Source organism: Bubalus bubalis, chromosome 7 (genome assembly GCF_019923935.1).
Source record: "Bubalus bubalis isolate 160015118507 breed Murrah chromosome 7, NDDB_SH_1, whole genome shotgun sequence".
Classification (NCBI taxonomy): domain Eukaryota; kingdom Metazoa; phylum Chordata; class Mammalia; order Artiodactyla; family Bovidae; genus Bubalus; species Bubalus bubalis.
Genome location: NC_059163.1, coordinates 105805368 through 105823148, shown reverse-complemented (window position 1 = coordinate 105823148; position 17781 = coordinate 105805368). Strand labels below are relative to the sequence as shown.

Genomic DNA, 17781 nt, shown 5'->3' with positions numbered 1-17781 from the left:
TTTACGGAGGACAGCCACCGCTAAAGTGGAAAACAGCACTAGTCCGAGCTGGCTGCGTCCCACTCGCTTGAGGAAGGTAAGGTGCAGAAGAGAGTGGAGGAGGGTTGGGCGCCAGCATGGGCACGCCCGGGCCCGGGGCGTTTCTGATTGGCTTTTTGGCATGATTACCCGAGGCCCCAGCTGCAGGCGCGGAGGGAGGGTGATACTCACCTGGGAGACAGCCTCCGAACTTCGCCCAGGACCTCCCGGGTTTCAGCGCTCCGCCAGGCGGCGGCTGCGGCTGGGGTTGGGCGTTGGGGAGAGCACACCCTAACTGATCTGGGGTGCAGTGACTTAGGCTGTGGTTTCTAGGTGTTTGCCAGAGAAGCCTCGCGCCGTATTAAACTTGGGGCTCCTGAGTCAGGTCAGATCACTCCGGGTTTCTTTACCGTGAGGGTGTTCCGAATTGCCCGGAACGCAAGAGCCGGTTCTTTCGCCACTCCCCTCCCCTTGCTCCGCATTTATTATGAAGTCCTACTGTGGGTGTTCAAACGACACAATATCCCTTCCCTAAAACTACTCTGATTTCTGCAGATTATCATCCTATCTGGCCTCAGGGTGCTGGGAAAGGAGAACGGAGAGGATTTGGGGTGGGGGTGGGGATTTGGAGTTTGGTACATTCTATAACTGTACCAGAGCTTTACTTTCCATTAAGAAAGAGACTACATAATGTCCATCTGGAGCGAGAGGTGAAAAATGAAAAACATATTCGGAGACAATATTTTTTTTTTTAATTCCAACATTGATTTTAAATGGTGGATGTCATTTAGCAATTACGTATCTATGAATACATAATGAAATATTTATACATAGATACATGTATGTATTACATGCATAGATATGCATGTAATACATATGCTATATTCTATATGAGAGACTTTAAACGTGTGGGCACAAACGGTGAGAACTGCGATCCCAGCGTGAAGAAGCAAAGGGCAAACGACTTCTCTCCTTTACGCGAGAGCCCTCCTCGCCCCAGGCGCGTCTAGCCTCGGCCGGGGACTTTCACCCGCCCGGTGGCTGCGCACTTCTGACCCGAGTCTGCTCGGGCTCCAGCCAAGAGTCCGCTCCGCAACCGCTCACGCACCCCAGCCCCTGGCGGGGTGACACAACACTGGAGTCAAATTACAACCCTCAATTAACATATGAATCTACGAACTTAACAGAGAAGGGGGGAAAAAAAAAAACCCTGGAGCCGCCGCCCAAGCGCTCCACTAGCAGGAACTTTTCTCCCGGTGTAAAACTCTTTGATTGGCTGTTCGCACGCGCCTGCCCGCGCCCTCCATTGGCTGAGCTGACACGCGACAGGCGCGAGGAGGGGGCTGGGAGAGGAGCCGGGGGAGACACACTGGCGCGTGCCGCTTTTTAAAGGGGCGCAGCGCCTTCAGCAACCAGAGAAGCTTCGTTGCACGCGACCTGGTGTGTGATCTCCGAGTGGGTGGGGGAGGGTCGAGGAGGAGGAAAAAAAAAAAAAAACTAAGACATTGCAGTAGAGACCCGGGAAGGGGTTTTTGGTTGAGCTTGTTTGTCAGTGCCTCCTCCGACCCTGAGCCTCCGAGCCTCTGCAGTGCAATGTCCCGCCTGCTGCATGCAGAAGAGTGGGCTGAGGTGAAGGAGTTGGGGGACCACCATCGCCATCCCCAGCCGCACCACCTCCCGCAGCCGCCGCCACCCCAGCCTCCTGCGACCCTGCAGGCAAGAGAGCATCCGGTCTACCCGGCCGAGCTGTCCCTCCTGGACAGCACCGACCCACGCGCCTGGCTGGCTCCCACTTTGCAGGGCATCTGCACGGCACGCGCCGCCCAGTACTTGCTCCATTCCCCAGAGCTGGGTGCCTCCGAGGCCGCCGCGCCCCGGGACGAGGCGGACGCCCGAGGGGAGCTGGTGAGAAGGAGCAGCGGCAGTGGCAGCAGCAAGAGCCCGGGACCGGTGAAAGTACGGGAACAACTGTGCAAGCTGAAAGGCGGGGTGGTGGTAGACGAGCTGGGCTGCAGCCGCCAGCGCGCCCCTTCCAGCAAACAGGTGAACGGCGTGCAGAAGCAAAGGCGGCTGGCGGCCAACGCCAGGGAGCGACGCAGGATGCACGGGCTGAATCACGCCTTCGACCAGCTTCGCAACGTTATCCCGTCCTTCAACAACGACAAGAAGCTGTCCAAGTACGAGACCCTGCAGATGGCCCAGATCTACATCAACGCCTTGTCCGAGCTGCTTCAAACCCCCAGCAGCGGAGACCAGCCGCCGCCGCCACCAGCATCTTGCAAGAGCGACCACCACCACCTTCGCGCCGCGGCCCCCTACGAAGCAGGCGCGGGCACCGCGACCGCAGCGGGGACGTCGCCAGCCTCGGGAGGGGCTCAGCGACCGACCCCTCCCGGCAGCTGCCGGACTCGCTTTTCGGCCCCGGCCTCCGCCGGCGGTTACTCTGTGCAGCTGGAAGCTCTGCACTTCTCGACTTTCGAGGACAGCGCCCTGACAGCGATGATGGCGCAAAAGAACTTGTCGCCTTCGCTGCCTGGGGGCATCCTGCAGCCAGTGCAGGAGGAAAGTAGCAAAACTTCCCCCCGATCCCACAGAAGCGACGGGGAGTTTTCCCCCCATTCGCATTACAGTGACTCGGATGAGGCAAGTTAGGAAGGTGTCCAAAACCCGGAAAACTGAGACAGAAACAAAATCACCCTTTTCCAGTGCGCGGAGAGCCCCGCGGTAAAAGATCCCCGCAGCCTTTTAATTTTTGCTAAGTGATGGTCGTTGTTTAGCAACGACTTGGCTTCAGATGGCAGCTACATTTGATGGTTTGCAAAAGCCGCAGCTATCTCAAACTTCCTATCGTCCATGTTGTTCGGTGAATGCTTGCTGTTAAAAGTTGTGTTCTGTTCTCCCACATTCTGCTCCTCCTGTAGATAGATAAGGTTTAATTATATGTACTCATACCTAGCAACATTATTCTAGTTCTCTGCTGCCAATACGCTGCTAAAACATCGAATCTACTTCTTTGTCGCTGGTTTGTGTTTAATTTATTTTATGCCCTGGGCATCCATCCTTGTGTGTTGCGCGCACTCGCGTGTGGCAGAGTGAGTATTCCGAAGTTGTCTCCCGAAATTCATTGTGAAACGCAAAGTTAATGCTTCCAAGGTGAATAAGTTTTGACTATGGAATTGTTGGAAAACAATGGACTTTGAGGTTTATATATTGCATAAGCATACCCAGTATATATATCGGACCGCGAGAACGTTGGCGTCTTTTCGGAAACTTGGCGCACGCACTTTATCAGCCCCACTACTGCGGCTCTGGGACAAACTAAACTGCCAATTGCAGACCAGTTTTGTTTTTGTTGTTTTTTGTTTTTTTAAATACGGCCACTTATGATCCTTATGCTCTTTACAAATGTTTGTTTTTAAAAAATAAATAAATAACCTACATCCAGTAGTGTCAAAAGCATTTGGTCCATTTTATTTTGCTTTAATATCAGAAGACATATTTATTATTGAGTGTTTGCTACCATTTCTACTTACCTTGATTCATTTTTTTACTTTTTTCTACTCGAGATCATTTTATTTTAATTTAGCAAAGCCAACTGCCATTGTTTTATGTATTCCTTTTGCAAAATGATAAAAATAAATGTGAAAATAACTTTTACTTGTCAGTTGCTTATTTCATTCTAATATAAGCATAAAAACAGTTTAAAATGACCTTGAATGTTTGAACTGTCTTCTATTAAATGCAAGTTTATGTGAACCACGAGTTTTGAAGAAAAATTCCATTATAAACCTTGTAGCATCAAGTAGTACCAGAAATCCAATACAGAAAAGCGATTGGGTCAATAATTAAATGGTGAGATAAAACCTTTCCCAAATTTTCAATACAATTTTGCCTCTAGAATCTTCCCAGGATCTTTCCGTGCTCCTTATTCCCATTCCCAACAACCTCTGCAAGGAGTCTGAGGTCTTCTAGGATCTAGCCAGTACTGAACTTTACCAGGATTAGCTATTTCACTTCATAAAAACTTTAGCCAAGTTGAAAGCTTTCCCCTCCGCCCCGAAGTTCAAATACACGACACAAGCTTTCTCTCCTTCCTCCCTCCTGCTCTCTCATTCTCTCTTCTTTGTAGGCGGCGGGGGCAGGGTTGGGGGGAGTAGGGAAGCCACTGAGAGGAAAAGAGAACAATGGAAAAGAACTTGATGGGAAAGGGGTATTGGGGCCCATTGATTCAAAAAATAGAAAACTGCAGTCATCCTAGGAAATGGTTGTGCTACACTTTTTTATTTCCAAACTATTCTGTTTCTTCCAGTGAAGATGATATTTGCTTTAATCTTGTCCTTCTAAATTAATGCCTATGTTGAAAATTTTTAACTACATTTTTTAGTCAGTGGCAGAAACTAAAGACTGCACTCACACTCACCTCACCATTCTCAGGAAAAATATATCCTGGGTCTCAGGATCATAGATTTAGAAAAAGCTAATATGAAGTATGTGTGTAGAAAGCAGACTTTTTAAAATGTTCTTGGCAAACGTTGAGAGTAAAACTATTTTTTAAAGATTAGGTGAATTTCCACTGGCTAAACTCCGCTGGATTGGAGAGGTTGATTTTAAGCCAAATCCTTTGTATTTTGTGTCCACGTTGAGATAAATTGTGGCAACAGGGAAGCGGGCTGGAGGAAGGGGGGAAGTGAGAGAATGTTAGTTTAACTGCTCCTGAATTCTCTTCTTCCCGCCAGCACCTTGAAAAAAGGAGAGCACCACAAACTGGGTTTGCAGGAAAAGGAATGCGCGCGAAGGGACGAAGTTCTGGTCTTGAGCAGGGAATCGAGAAACAAACTATTAACTGACCACCTAGGGATCCATGGCTTTCGCCTGAAGCTGACAACCAAGGGAAGCCAAAGACTCGCCAGCTCTCAGAGAAAGTGGTGGCTCGTGACACTTTCCAGAGGCAGAAACAATGCACCTGACCCTTAGATAACCTTTTGCACCCAATGAGTTTGCTGTGCTCCCTGATAAACATCAGCAATCTTCGGACTGTTGAATAAATCAAGCGATTGCTTCTAACACATTTCCATTTTGTTCTCAATCAGCAGACTCAACAGGCATAGACAGACGGCAAACTTGCAGGATGAATATACACATATTTTTATAGTTATTTGGCTTGGTTTGTTTGCACGCAGGTGTGGATGGAGAAGAGGACCTAGAATTGTTTTATCCGTTATGAATCAGTAGGGGAAGGACAAGACTGAGAAAAAATAAAGAGCTGCGGGATTTTTTCTCAAAGAAAACAGTCTTTATTTCATTTTCCAAAGCTGTTTATGCTTCTTTGGTGTTAACCAGAGTTAAAAGACTCTTAAAAGTTATTTCTTTTCTTCTTATGGACTCCTGGAAATTTCAACAGAAATGACACCAGGAACATCTTCCTCCACATCGTTTATAAATGAGGAAACTATTGTCCCTGACTTGTCCCAAAATTACACAGCTAGAAAATGTCAATATTCAGAACTGGAGCTTTCTACTCCCATCCACTATGTCAATGTGCCCACAGACTTTCTCTAAGAAAATAGATGGATAGGCGCTACAGCTATGTAAATGTTCAGGGATCCCCACCTACTGCCCCTTGTACCACGATGATAGTCAGATATTTATACTTTTAAATGTTAGTGGCATTATATATGAAGTGGAGAAAATGCCAGCTTCATTCAGTGGAGTCACTTTCCATTTCTGCTCTCAAGAATAGCCATACAGAATATCAGATTGGAAACTCTATATCACACTGATTGAAAAGTGAGGATGAATTCTTCTGACCCATCAAGAGATGCATAAAAAAGCCAAATTACTTTGCAATAAATTAAGTGCTTAAAGTTAAAATGAGGACGTCAACCTCTTTTCTTTCCTTCATTCTATTTCTTTCTTTTAACGCTGGCATTTCTTTGAAAGAGATGTCCAATCACATTTCCATTTTAAGGTTCTGCTATGGAGTTTGCATAACAAACGTTTGGCAGCTCGCTCTCTTACACTCCATTAACAAGCTGTAACGTATAGCTGCAGGTTGCTATAATCTCATTAATATTTTGGAAACTTGAATATTGAGTATTTCTGAGTGCTCATTCCCCATATGCCAGACCACTCCTGCCATGCTGACTGGTTCCTTTCTCTCCATTATTAGCAATTAGCTTCTACCTTCCAAAGTCAGATCCAAGTATCCAAGATACTAGCAAAGGAATCAACTATGTGTGCAAGTTAGACATGCTTAATATCACCCAAACAAACAAAGAGGCAGCATTTCTTAAAGAAATGAAGACAGATAAATCGGGTTAGTCTTTTGCGACGCTGCCCGTGCTTTCTAGAGTTTCATATGCTTTAAACAGCTTGCTTTGTATTTTATCTTACATTCTGTCTTCACACCACCACCACTTTTATTGGGTGGAGGACTTTGGCTCACCACACTTTGTGAAACTTATTTGATTTCACAGAAAGCTGAAGAAGTTTCTTTTTGGCAACCAGCAAGTTTAAACACGACTCCAGGGTACTTTGCTAACTAGGGGTCCAGCCTGACCAGAAAAAATGTGGGGTAGTTAATTTCCTTAATCTTAACTAAAGCAGGAGCAATGCTTTCCTTAGGCCTTTCTATTGATTTTAGAGATTTAAACCTGAACCAAATAAGCAGTCTTTCATTAAAAGGATATCTTATAATTACTTCTCTCCTCTGTTCATTTGAAAGTTCAAGAAAGACATGATCAACTTCCTCTTGGCAGTTCCAGAGCCCACTTGGAGATGGAAACGAAAAGCAGCAAACCCATTTGGCAATGGCAATCTAGATTTGTCAACTGCAATCTGGAAAAACCAGCAAGTCCTGGTGAGAGTTAAACAGGACCTCTAGTAGTTGAACCGATTGCAGTTGGTGTTGGGTGAAGGGATGAGAGATGGGAGGTGGGGTAGCTATAATAAAGGTGAACTTTTCCTCTGTTTTTTTGACATTGCTCTCACCAGCCACCCTCACCCCAGGCGGAGCAGAGTCCCCGAGAGAATCGCAGACCACGGAGGTCCCTCCTCTTCTGCTAGGCCACGAACCAAAAAAGGCCAACGGAGAGGAGAATGGGTTAAATCCTGGGACGCAGGGGAGAGTCAGGGGAGGAGAGAAGTCGGGGGGAGATAAAGAAAAGGACAGGAACCAAGAAGCGTGGGGGTGGTTTGCCGTAATGTGAGTGTTTCTTAATTAGAGAACGGCTGACAATAGAGGGGCTGGCAGAGGCTCCTGGCCGCGGTGCCGAGCGTCTGGAGCGGAGCACGCGCTGTCAGCTGGTGAGCGCACTCTCCTTTCAGGCAGCTCCCCGGGGAGCAGCGCGGCCACATTTAACACCATCATCACCCCTCCCCGGCCTCCTCCACCCCGGCCTCCTCCGCGTTCACAGCCTTCCTCGGCCCCCCGCCGGCAGAACTCACAGAAGCGAGCGTCTCTCGCCGCCTCCCGCGCCAGGCCCGGGCCCCTCTCCTCCCCCAGCTTCGCAGCGGGAGCCGCCACTGCCCACTGCACCTCCCGGCAACCGGCCGGGCGAGAAAAGAGGCCGCGGGAAGGGAAAGCCAAGCAATGCCAAGGGGAGGGGAAGCTGGGGGGCGGCGGCGACGGGCGAGCTGCGGGGTCGTCCGCGAAGAGCCGGGCTGGGGACTGAGGCACGGAAGCGGTGAAGCGGCACCGCGCCGAGGGCCTCGCAGACGCGCTCCGCGACTGCCCGGCCCGGGCTTGCAGGGGAAGATGCGTTCCCCTTTTCTAATAAAAAATACAGTTCTTCAGGCCCTCCCTTATGCTTAAAACATCCTCTATCCTGTGGATATACGGATGCTGTTACAGTTCTTAGAGTTCAAGCTGATTGGAAAGAGCGCGGCCACTGTCTCTCACAACCCAAGGCCCAGACGCAAATCTATGACTTCTTTCTTTCAGCGCCTTAAAAAAGACAGAACTAAGCACTGTGGTACCAAGATTTGAGGCCTCTCTACATCCCATTTCCTGTTTCAGTCCCTCTTCCAAAACCAAGAGAGTAATAGAAGAGGTTTTGGCTGCCTAGTCTGCAGAAGTCAGGCTCATGAGGCAAGTTCATGCCGTTCTCCGGGGAAACCAGAAAATTCCTCCAAAGACATGGAAAAAAAGATGCTCTCCAATACAAGCTTTTGGTTTTGTTTTTAGCTTTAACAATTCTGTTAAAAGTGTTAGTCGTTCAGTCCTGTCCAACTCCTTGCGACCCCACGAACTGTAGTCCACCCGGCTCCTCTATGCATGGAATTCACCAGGCAAGAACACTCGAGTGGGTTGCCTTGCCCTCCTCCAGGGTATCGTTCTGATCCCGGGATCAAACCTGGGTCTCCCACATTGCAGGCAGGTTCTTTACCATCTCAGCCACCAGGGAAGCCCCACTGATGAGTTAAGTCATCTAATAAAGGAAATAGTGTTCTGATGCGGGGTTCACCAGGCCCAGCTACTGTCGGATGAGGCTGGAAGGTGTGAGCTAGGTCTTCGGTGACTGCCTTGGGATTTCCCAAGACAGCAGATGTAGTCGTTCTTAAGAGCCACTAGCCACCTATTTGTCTCTTTCAGAGGCCTTTCCTCACAATCCTTGTTGCCTTCCAGCCCCTACAAACACTTGGCCTTGGAATGTTGGTGTGGGAAGGACTAGGATTGGGAGGGGTCCTTAGTAGGCATCATTTTTGGTCTTTGTGTCTTAAATGCCACAAAAGTAAGAGAGATCTGAAAACGTAGGGCTACCTGTTGACCAGGAAGGTAGAAGTTCAGTTCCTAACAAAAATATACAGGATTTCCTTTCTTAAAATTTCTTATAACCCAAAAGACATTGATTTGGTAGGTCAAAGAATAACACCAGGAAGCTTCCTACAGCATTCCCAGCTGAATCTGATCCAAATGGAGGCAAGGACCACACCATGAAAAGCACCAACCTACAGGAGTCTATGGTAGACTTCTTATTGACATTGCCTGTGGAAATGGACAGGAAAGAATACTGGCTATAGGAACCCCCTTTTGCCTTCTTTTCTGTAACACTCATATTTCCAAGAAGGGAGGAGAAGACAGCTTAGATTCTTAAAGCCCATGAACCTGACTTCGTTGTTGCTTTTAGCCTATGAGGCCACGACAATATGCTCCAGGCCTTAGGTACTTCAACTCTAAAACAATACCAGCCGCCTTTGGTGGCGTAAGGGCATCAGTCCAGGAGGGGCAAGAACTTTGCCCCCTGTCTCCGTTAAGTGTAAGTGTTAGTCACCCAGTCATGCCCGACTCTTTGCGACCCTATGGACTGCAGCCCACCAGGCTCTTCTGTCCATGAGATTTTCCAAGCAAGGATACTGGAGTGGGTTGCCATTTCCCAAAATCATAACCAGTGAATGCTTGTGAAAAGCAGGGAGCAAGAATCTTCTTAAGCTACACAAACTCTAAGAGAGGTAGGGAGATAGAGTCAGGTTGTCATGATGCCTCTAAGGTTGGTATATGAAGTTGCATCACTCTGTAATAATTCCGTATGCGTTTAGAGGACCACTGAGTTTGATGGAAGGGACACCCATCTATAACCCGAATGAAAAAGTAGTTGTTCTCTTGTGTTGATATTCCAAGAATAAAGAGAAAAGCAATTTTATTACTTAGAAGGCAATGACCTCATGAAGAGCAAGACTTCCTTTGGTGACTACTTCTCTTATTCTTTTCAAACTCTTGCCCCACTCTCTCTTATTCATATTCCCTTATCTTCTCCTCCTTTTACTCAATGAATGAGTACTTCCTGGGTGCTGATGGCCGCGTAGCACTGGGGTTCACCACCCTAAGAGAAATACACACAAAAAATCGAGCCTCTGCCCTTTAGAGAACTTAGAACTTGGTGGGATCTCAGAGTAAAACATGGAAAAGAAGCTTTGTGGTACTGCAGATGAGCGTAGCATTCTTGCTTCAAATGGGTCACCCACCTTTGGAGTCTTATGGTAGCCATCAAACTATTTCATCCACAGTTACAAGGGTACCCTGCTCATAGCCTTCATTGTTTTCTTTCAAAAACAGCAGAGATTCTGAGTGGTTTGAAACCCTCAGTGCCAATCTTCTAATCAACCACAATTCTAGTCTCTTCCTTTTGAACTGAGGATACCTTTATTTTGTTTCTTATGAAGTGATTAGTGAGAGTGTAGTCATAAATTCATACCAGAAGAAACTGAGGCTCAGAGAGATTAAATGGCCTGCTGAAGGTAACTTGGCCTCAGCACTGCAGAGACCATGATCACAGGGGTCTCTGAGTCTAGGATCAGAATTCTTCCTGCCACATTTCACCTGCCTCAGGTGCATATTTTCAGCCAGTCACCTTATACCTGCTCCTCCTATTCTTGGTCAAAGTTGCTGGTGATGATAATAGAGATTCCTAAACTCATCCACTTTACATTTGCTCCAGAGAGATAATTTTCTGGAGATGATCATGGATCAGGCTCCAATATGAGGTGACAGATTTAAGAGATAATTGTTTAGAATAATTTTTCATTTAGAATGCCAGCTTTGCTCCTCTGATTCAACCGATACTGGACACAAGTGCTCTTATTCTGTATAGAAATTCATTTATGCTCTCATCTGGAAAAATCCATCCAAATACTAAACACACATGTAGGTTAGGGAATGAGACAAAGAATGTTATATGAAAGTGTGTCCTGAAGAGTAATGGCCCACAGCACGTCATTTCACAAAATTGTCCCTTTATGTAGGATGGGAAGAAAATGGGGCTATAATTTTTACTGTTTCTCTTGGAGGGTGAAGTAAATTAATCCGCTACATTTGTAACTGTGGATACATTCAATGATAGCATACATTTTTTATTCCCCTAGTCTTCTGAGCTATTGGCTTTTTCCCCTTAAACCTTCCTCCAGGTAAACATTTACCATTGCCTGACTGGTTCAGTATCTGAAAAAACATTTCTTTGTTTTGAAAAGTTCTGTTCTCTACATATCAAAAATCAGTATTCCCTTTTATAAATCTTTATTCATTGGTTTTGGGCTTCCCAGATGACTCAGCAGTAAAGAATCCAACTGCCAATGTAGGAGACAAGGAAATGTGGGTTCAGCCTCTGGGTTAGGAAGATCCCCTGGAGAAAGAAATGGTAACCCATTCCGGTATTGGTATTCTTGCCTGAGAAATCTCATGGACAGAGGAGCCTTGCAGGCTACAGTCCATGGGGTCACAAAAGAGTCAGACACAACTTAGAGACTAAAAAATAGCAATTCATTGGTTTAAAGCAAGCTCTTCTATACTGCCTGTGACCTAAGTGCTTTCACAACCTGCCCCCCTCAACACACGTAAGGAGTGAAGTGGAGAGTAGAGGTGTTTGAAATGCAGAAAATATTTCTAATCAAAAAAGGAAAGTTTGCAAGCAGTTAACTGGGTCACGCTTTAGAAACAAGAAATAAACTTTGTACTTGCTGTCTTACCTATATAGTTTCCGTCATTGCTCCTTCCTATCTGCATCCCAGGACAGCATCTGAGAATTTAGTTCAGAGCCCTTTTTGCCAAAGCCTAAACCCAGACTGCCTCTTAACCTGTCCCTCATGATTGTGCATGTGACCCACCTGGCCAAACTTCCCCTACTATTTTGGACTGTCTCTATACCTCCTGTTTCCAGAAAGGGAGTTCAAAGCTGTGACAAAGCATCTTTCCTACTTAGCGTTGCTCTCAAAATGACCCTAAGGAATTCACTGTAGGCCAGGAGGCTACTTTCCCAACATTTTGTTGTATGTATCTGTCCTTTTCCCTCCAGTGCGTCCATTTTGCTGTCAACAAAGAGAGGTCTGACCTACTCAAACCAAGGCCACTGGCTCTGTTTCAGTGTTTTCTCATATGTGCAAGGACTGGAGGGTGGGGCTAGGAGGCCTGGTTGCTCAGCCAAAGACTATATTAATGAGGGAGTCCAGGCCTCCTTCAGGGCTGTAGAAGGGGAGGTAATCTATTTGGTCCGTTTGGGAGAGTCTCTGGAGCACTTTCCCAGGTGCCAGGCATTTTATATGTAGGTCCCTTTTGGTGGGCCCCTCTCCACCCTCACTCTCTTAGGAAATAAAGAAGAAAATAATCCATCTTGTTAACTAGGACTTGTCCCCAAACTCCTGCTTTCACCTCTGAGCTTATCTCTTCTGGGTGACTCACCAATCCTCCAAGGTCTAGTGAAGATTCATCTTGCTTTCTTTTTTCCTGGGACCTCAAGGGAAGCTCTAGATACTCCACTGAAACTGCTATTTTAAAAGGGCCAGCCCCTGGAGCGTAGGCAGCCATGTCTACTTTGACTTTGCCACCCTCCCAGTGGTGGACATACAGTGCCCATGGAGGAAACAAGTGCGGGTCAAGGTCACTCAAGCCTCTGAGTGCTCTGCCGGCCGCAGAATCCACCCCTTGTCTCCTTTCTCTTTAAATCAGATGGACTCATTAAATTGATTGCAGCCGACACCAGAACCTCTTTCTGCCTTGAAAACTCCTACAAGGCCTAACAGGTTCTTCCCTCCTTTTTTTTACTTTTGTCCTAACCCTTGAACTCCCCAGGCTGGGGTAAATGCTCCCAGCTGTGTTCTATGGTCCTCTTAAGTGGTGTCGTTAACTATTTTGAAAGCGCTCTTCCGTGAGCCCTCCGTGAGCCCCTCGAATGAGGACAAGGTCTTAGGCATCTGTGCAGCCGAGCTCAGAGACCCCCAATATGCCTTTCTGTGCTTTATCTGGAACGATCGATACCCGAGGTCGGTTTTGGAAAGCGGCTTCCCGCGCTGACCCGGTGCAGTGGGGACCTGAAGATGCGCAGCAGCCTCCCGGACCACCGCTCGATCCCTGGAAGGCCGGCGCGCCCAACAGCCTCTTCCCCGACTTTCCCTCGCTACTTGAGTTTTCTAGAGCCTCTTTCCCTTCCACTCTCAGTCTTCCCTTCCTTTTTATGAGCTCTCGCGGGCTCCACATTCATTTTCTACTTTCAGTAGCCACGTCTCTTTCAACCCGCGCTCCCTCAACCCTTAAGTCATCCATTAAGTTCCTTTTTCACTTTTTTCTTCCATCCCCCACGCCCTCGATCTTTGGTCGCCAATACTGATCTTTCTTAGCTAGTGATTGTATTTCGCGTCTCTGCTCCTTAACCAAAGACGCCCTAACCTCACGGCATTCCATGCCTCGGGTTTTCCCTCTTGGTCTCTCGCCTCCCACCTTCAGGGCCAGACCTGAGCAGACACTTCACTGCCTGGCGAGCAAGACCGCTCCGCCACCTCCTAGCGGCGGGGCAGGAGCAAGTTAACATCTTGAAAAGATGGAAAAATCTGCAGCGCCTCCTGTAGGAGCAGCTTCCGGCATCGGCCCTTAACCCTGGCCCGGGAAGGGAGCAGAGGTGGGAGGTGTGGGTGGGCAGAGCTGGGGAAACCGGATCTCCTGTCGGTGTGACCTGCCCTGAAGGTTTTCTCTCCCAGGGTTTTCTTTCCCCTGTTCTTTCCCCCTCCCCGCTCTCTCCAGACAAAAATACCCAGCAGTGTTTCGTTGGCTGCGCTGTCGACTTTCGCCTCCTAATCTCGGTTAAATCAACTCGGAATCACTGATGCAGGTCAGCATCAGCCCATCTGTTTGATCAAGAGTCAGAGATCTCTATTTCTTTTGCGGTCAGAATTCTTCCCCGGGGCAGGCACCTTGCTATAGTAACCTTCATTTAATACTTGCATTATCGTTAGCATCTGAGCTCATCAACATGTCTTTGGGAACGATCCCTCCGCCAGCCTTTGGGACTTCGTTCGGGTTCAAGGATCACCTTTTTCAAATTCACCTTGACTGCAATCTAGAGACTTGCAGGTACTTTTAATACCAAATAGCCACTAAGCAATACTACAGTTTTCAGGATGATTTCTCTCTAAAAACAATCCTCAGTTCTTTCTGTCCCCGCCCCCCCCCCACCACCACCTTTGTGTACTCTTTTCAATTTATTTTCGCCTAGGCAATAAATGAAATTCTCCCAAAGACTCTCTTCAATCAGTTAGAGTTTTTGGTTCATCATGCTTGTTAACAGGTTTGCAGGACACTTATAAAGAACAGTAGAAAAAATGAAATGAGCCATTCAGAACTGTGTCCTGAAGTTTACCAAGGTAATTGATCCTTTCACTGGGTCCTCCTGAATTTTTCAACAGTAAACTAGTTTCATCTCTAACAGATGGTTTCACCATTAGATGTTTAACAGATAGCGGAAGATTTACATAATTTCTAAATTTACACCATAAGAAAGATAAGAATGAATACTTAAGACATTTGGTTAAAATAATAATATTTATAGAAATCAGAAGAGAGAGGGAGGGAGATAGAGCACACACACTACTGCAGAACTTGCAGAAGGATTTACACCGGTAGGACCTGAGGTTGCTTAATGTCTGCCCAAGTCTAGAGGTATTCACCAGGACAGCTGGTGAGTAGGGGGTTAATCATTACAGAAAGTGATATCTTTCCAGTTTGCTTTATACAGAAGGGCAGTAAAGATTTATGCTTCAATAGAAGGATAAAACTGATATTTTCAGAGTATAGCTGCCTCCTTTGAAAGTTTAATTTCTAAGGAAATGTAGATCATCTATGTTATGGAACATCCCTTGCTCTCCCTAAAAGAACTATGATTTTGTAAAAGATTATCTTGATATTCCTAGGCTATGTGAAAACTTCTTACGTTTCTGAAAAGTTCTAACATCTAATGCTTGTTAAGAATATTGAACCACAGCTCAGTGGTAAAGAACCTGCCTGCCAATGCAGGCGGGAGAAGTGGGTTTGATCCCTGGGTCAGGAAGACCCCCTGGAGAAGGAAATAGCCACCCACTCCACTTTTCTTGCCTGGGAAATCCCATGGACAGAGGAGCCTGGTGGGCTACAGTCCATGGGGTCACAAAAGAGTTGAACGCGACTTAGCGACTAAACAACAATATTTTTAAAAGAGAAAATTCTCCAGATAGTTCAATAAATTAGGTAATATTGCTTGGCTAAATTAGTTTCCTTTCTTGCAGTGCTTAAAAAGAGAGTGTTTTATCCTCCAATAGTCCTAATTACTGTTAATCACATTTTAATTTAGATAAATTTATCAAATGCTTTTTTTTTCCCATAGAGATGATGCTTCTTTCTTATATTTGTGGAAAATAATTCATGGATATGAATAAGATAGGTATATCTTATTACTATATATCTCTCTGGCATTGTGTTTTCCAGTTCCAGTAAAACCAGGTTGAAAGCGTGTTCTGTCACCAGCTAGTTATTAACAAAAACAGTATTCATTGCCATCCTGGTTTTAGGCAGCATCTGAAGCTCCCTGCAGTTCGATCCTGTGATTATTAACTCACTTCCCACCAGTATCTTATACAGGCCCATTATCTACTGTCAATATTTTTATAGCCCATGAGGAGAAATCCTGCTTACTTCCTGTTAGAAGGGAGGGAACAGGGTTTTTTCTTCTTTTTTTAAGTAGATAAATATGTACTCTACAAATATGTTTGACTGAGGAGGTAAAAAGGGAGGGAAAGGAGAGCCTAGCATCTGCTGTCTCGCGGGCTCATTGTGTGGTTAATAATTGCTCCAGAATAGTTTTACAGGGTGTAGGCTTTCAGAAACAAGGGTTACTGAAAGATCCAGGCCTGAAAATTTTTTTCAGTTCTGTTCATACACCAAATCCTAGACAGTAGGTAAGGTTTTTGTAATTATTGATGTTGTTTTAACTAACTTACCTCAGTATAAACCGTTTGCTTTCCTTGCTTTGAGAACTCTCTTAAGGTACGTTTTCCTGAAAGGAATGAACTGGTGTATGGTTTCCCCATTCAAGAGAATGCAGCTTCAAAATGTAAGACTGTCACAGAGATATACTATGAATACAAGCTTAGTATTGTCAAGGCTCTACTTTGTATAAATAAACACTTTTTAAAGAGTTTATGCAAATATGTCTTTAGCTCAAAGTATGCTTTAAAAAGTTACATTTATAACCTTCCTGTATTCTTTATCTCATGACTACTCTGATCAACTAAAAGACTAAAGTGATCACAGATAAGGGATAACAAGAAATATTGTGGTGAATCATGATATTTTTAATATAAATTGACACATAATGTTCCACTTTGAAAATTTTCAAGTTGAAAATGTTTCAGTCAAGAATTAGAAGACTCTGTGTTTAGAATTATATCTTTTTAAAAGAGCAGAGATGTGAAGTCAGTCAATCCAATTTTCACTCCTAGTTTTCTCATTAGTTCTGTGCACCTGCTGCTGCTGCTGCTGCTTCTAAGTCGCTTCAGTCGTGTCCGACTCTGTGCGACCCCATAGACGGCAGCCCACCAGGCTCCTCCATCCCTGGGATTCTCCAGGCAAGAACACTGGAGTGGGTTGCCATGTCCTTCTCCAATGCATGAAAGTGAAAAGTGAAAGTGAAGTCGCTCAGTTGTGTCTGACTCCTAGCGACTCCATGGACTGCAACCTACCAGGCTCCTCCGTCCATGGGATTTTCCAGGCAAGAGTACTGGAGTGGGGTGCCATTGCCTTCTCCATCTGTGCACCTAGGGCAAAGTATTTACCTCTGTGAGCCTCAGTGTCCTTATCTATATAGGAGGAAAATCAATTTAACCCGAGCTTCCTACCTTATAGGTTGTTATGAAAATCATATGTGATCATATATGTTTATATATGTATGTATATATGTATATTTAATATATGTGTATATGTATATGATAACACATAGGAATCATATAAGATAACGTATGTGTCTGTCAGGTTAGGCCATGTTATGCTGTGGAAACAAGACAAAAATCTCAGTGAGCTAAGCAACACAATTTTATTTTTTATTCAAAATAAAAAACCATAACAAGTCAGTTAGGGCTTAGCTTGTTATCTCTTAGGAACCCAGAATGACACCATAGCCATCATCTCAAACATTGTTAATACCCAGATACAGAAAGAAGGATCTAGAAGCAATTATATCATCTGCTTGGGACTGACACATATCACTTTAATTCTTAATTCATTGACCTGAGCTATTCACAAGGCCCATCCAACCACAGCGAAAGCCTACTGTGGGGGAGACCTGGGACTATACGGAGGACAGCATTAACTACCACCACACTTTGTGGGGGGAAACTGTAAATGGCAAAGTGCTTTACAGCTGAGAAGTGTAGAAGTAGACTGAGGATTTCTAATAATTAGAGTCAACATGAATTCATTTAAAATCAGCACCAGTTTGTGATTTAACCCTCTAAAGTGAACTTACTTGGAGGTCATTAAATTAAATGGTATGGATATATTTCCTTGGAATTACAGAAAACATTGGCCCAGAGCTTCCAGAGATGAAGCTTGACATTTTACTTCACCCCAAGTTAGATCAACGTTTTCCTAACATATAGGTCTTTAGACATTCACTGAAATGTCTAATTAAAAAATATATACAGGTGTGATGTAACAATAGAATCTGTTTCTATGCTCTTGAAGGAGCAAAAATTCTCATAAATAATTGCTGTATATATCATTTGTGGATAAACCAGTCATTTCCAAGATTAAATAGCAGTCAGATATAAGGGAGTAAGAAAGAGCCAATTTTAGCTAATATTACAAAGTCGAATGAATATATTAAAGTGCCAATAACCTCTCTTTTGAGAATCTTTTTCATTGTGAAATTATGTCTCAATTCAGGTGGACTCATTTTGCTTAGGATTTTAGAGCTGGGATTGCAAATTGGTGAGAGATGACGATGACCTGGGGCTTCCTTGTTAGCTCAGTGG

The 17781-nt window shown here is 45.3% G+C and overlaps 1 protein-coding gene across 1 annotated transcript; it reads left to right on the top strand.

Moving 5' to 3' along the window:
• The first annotated feature begins 1323 nt into the window (after positions 1-1323).
• On the top strand, positions 1324-3670 carry ATOH1 (atonal bHLH transcription factor 1). Its single transcript, XM_006076541.3, has one exon. The coding sequence runs from the start codon at positions 1612-1614 to the stop codon at positions 2668-2670; it is 1059 nt and encodes a 352-aa protein (XP_006076603.2). The 5' UTR covers positions 1324-1611; the 3' UTR covers positions 2671-3670.
• The last annotated feature ends 14111 nt before the right edge of the window (positions 3671-17781 follow it).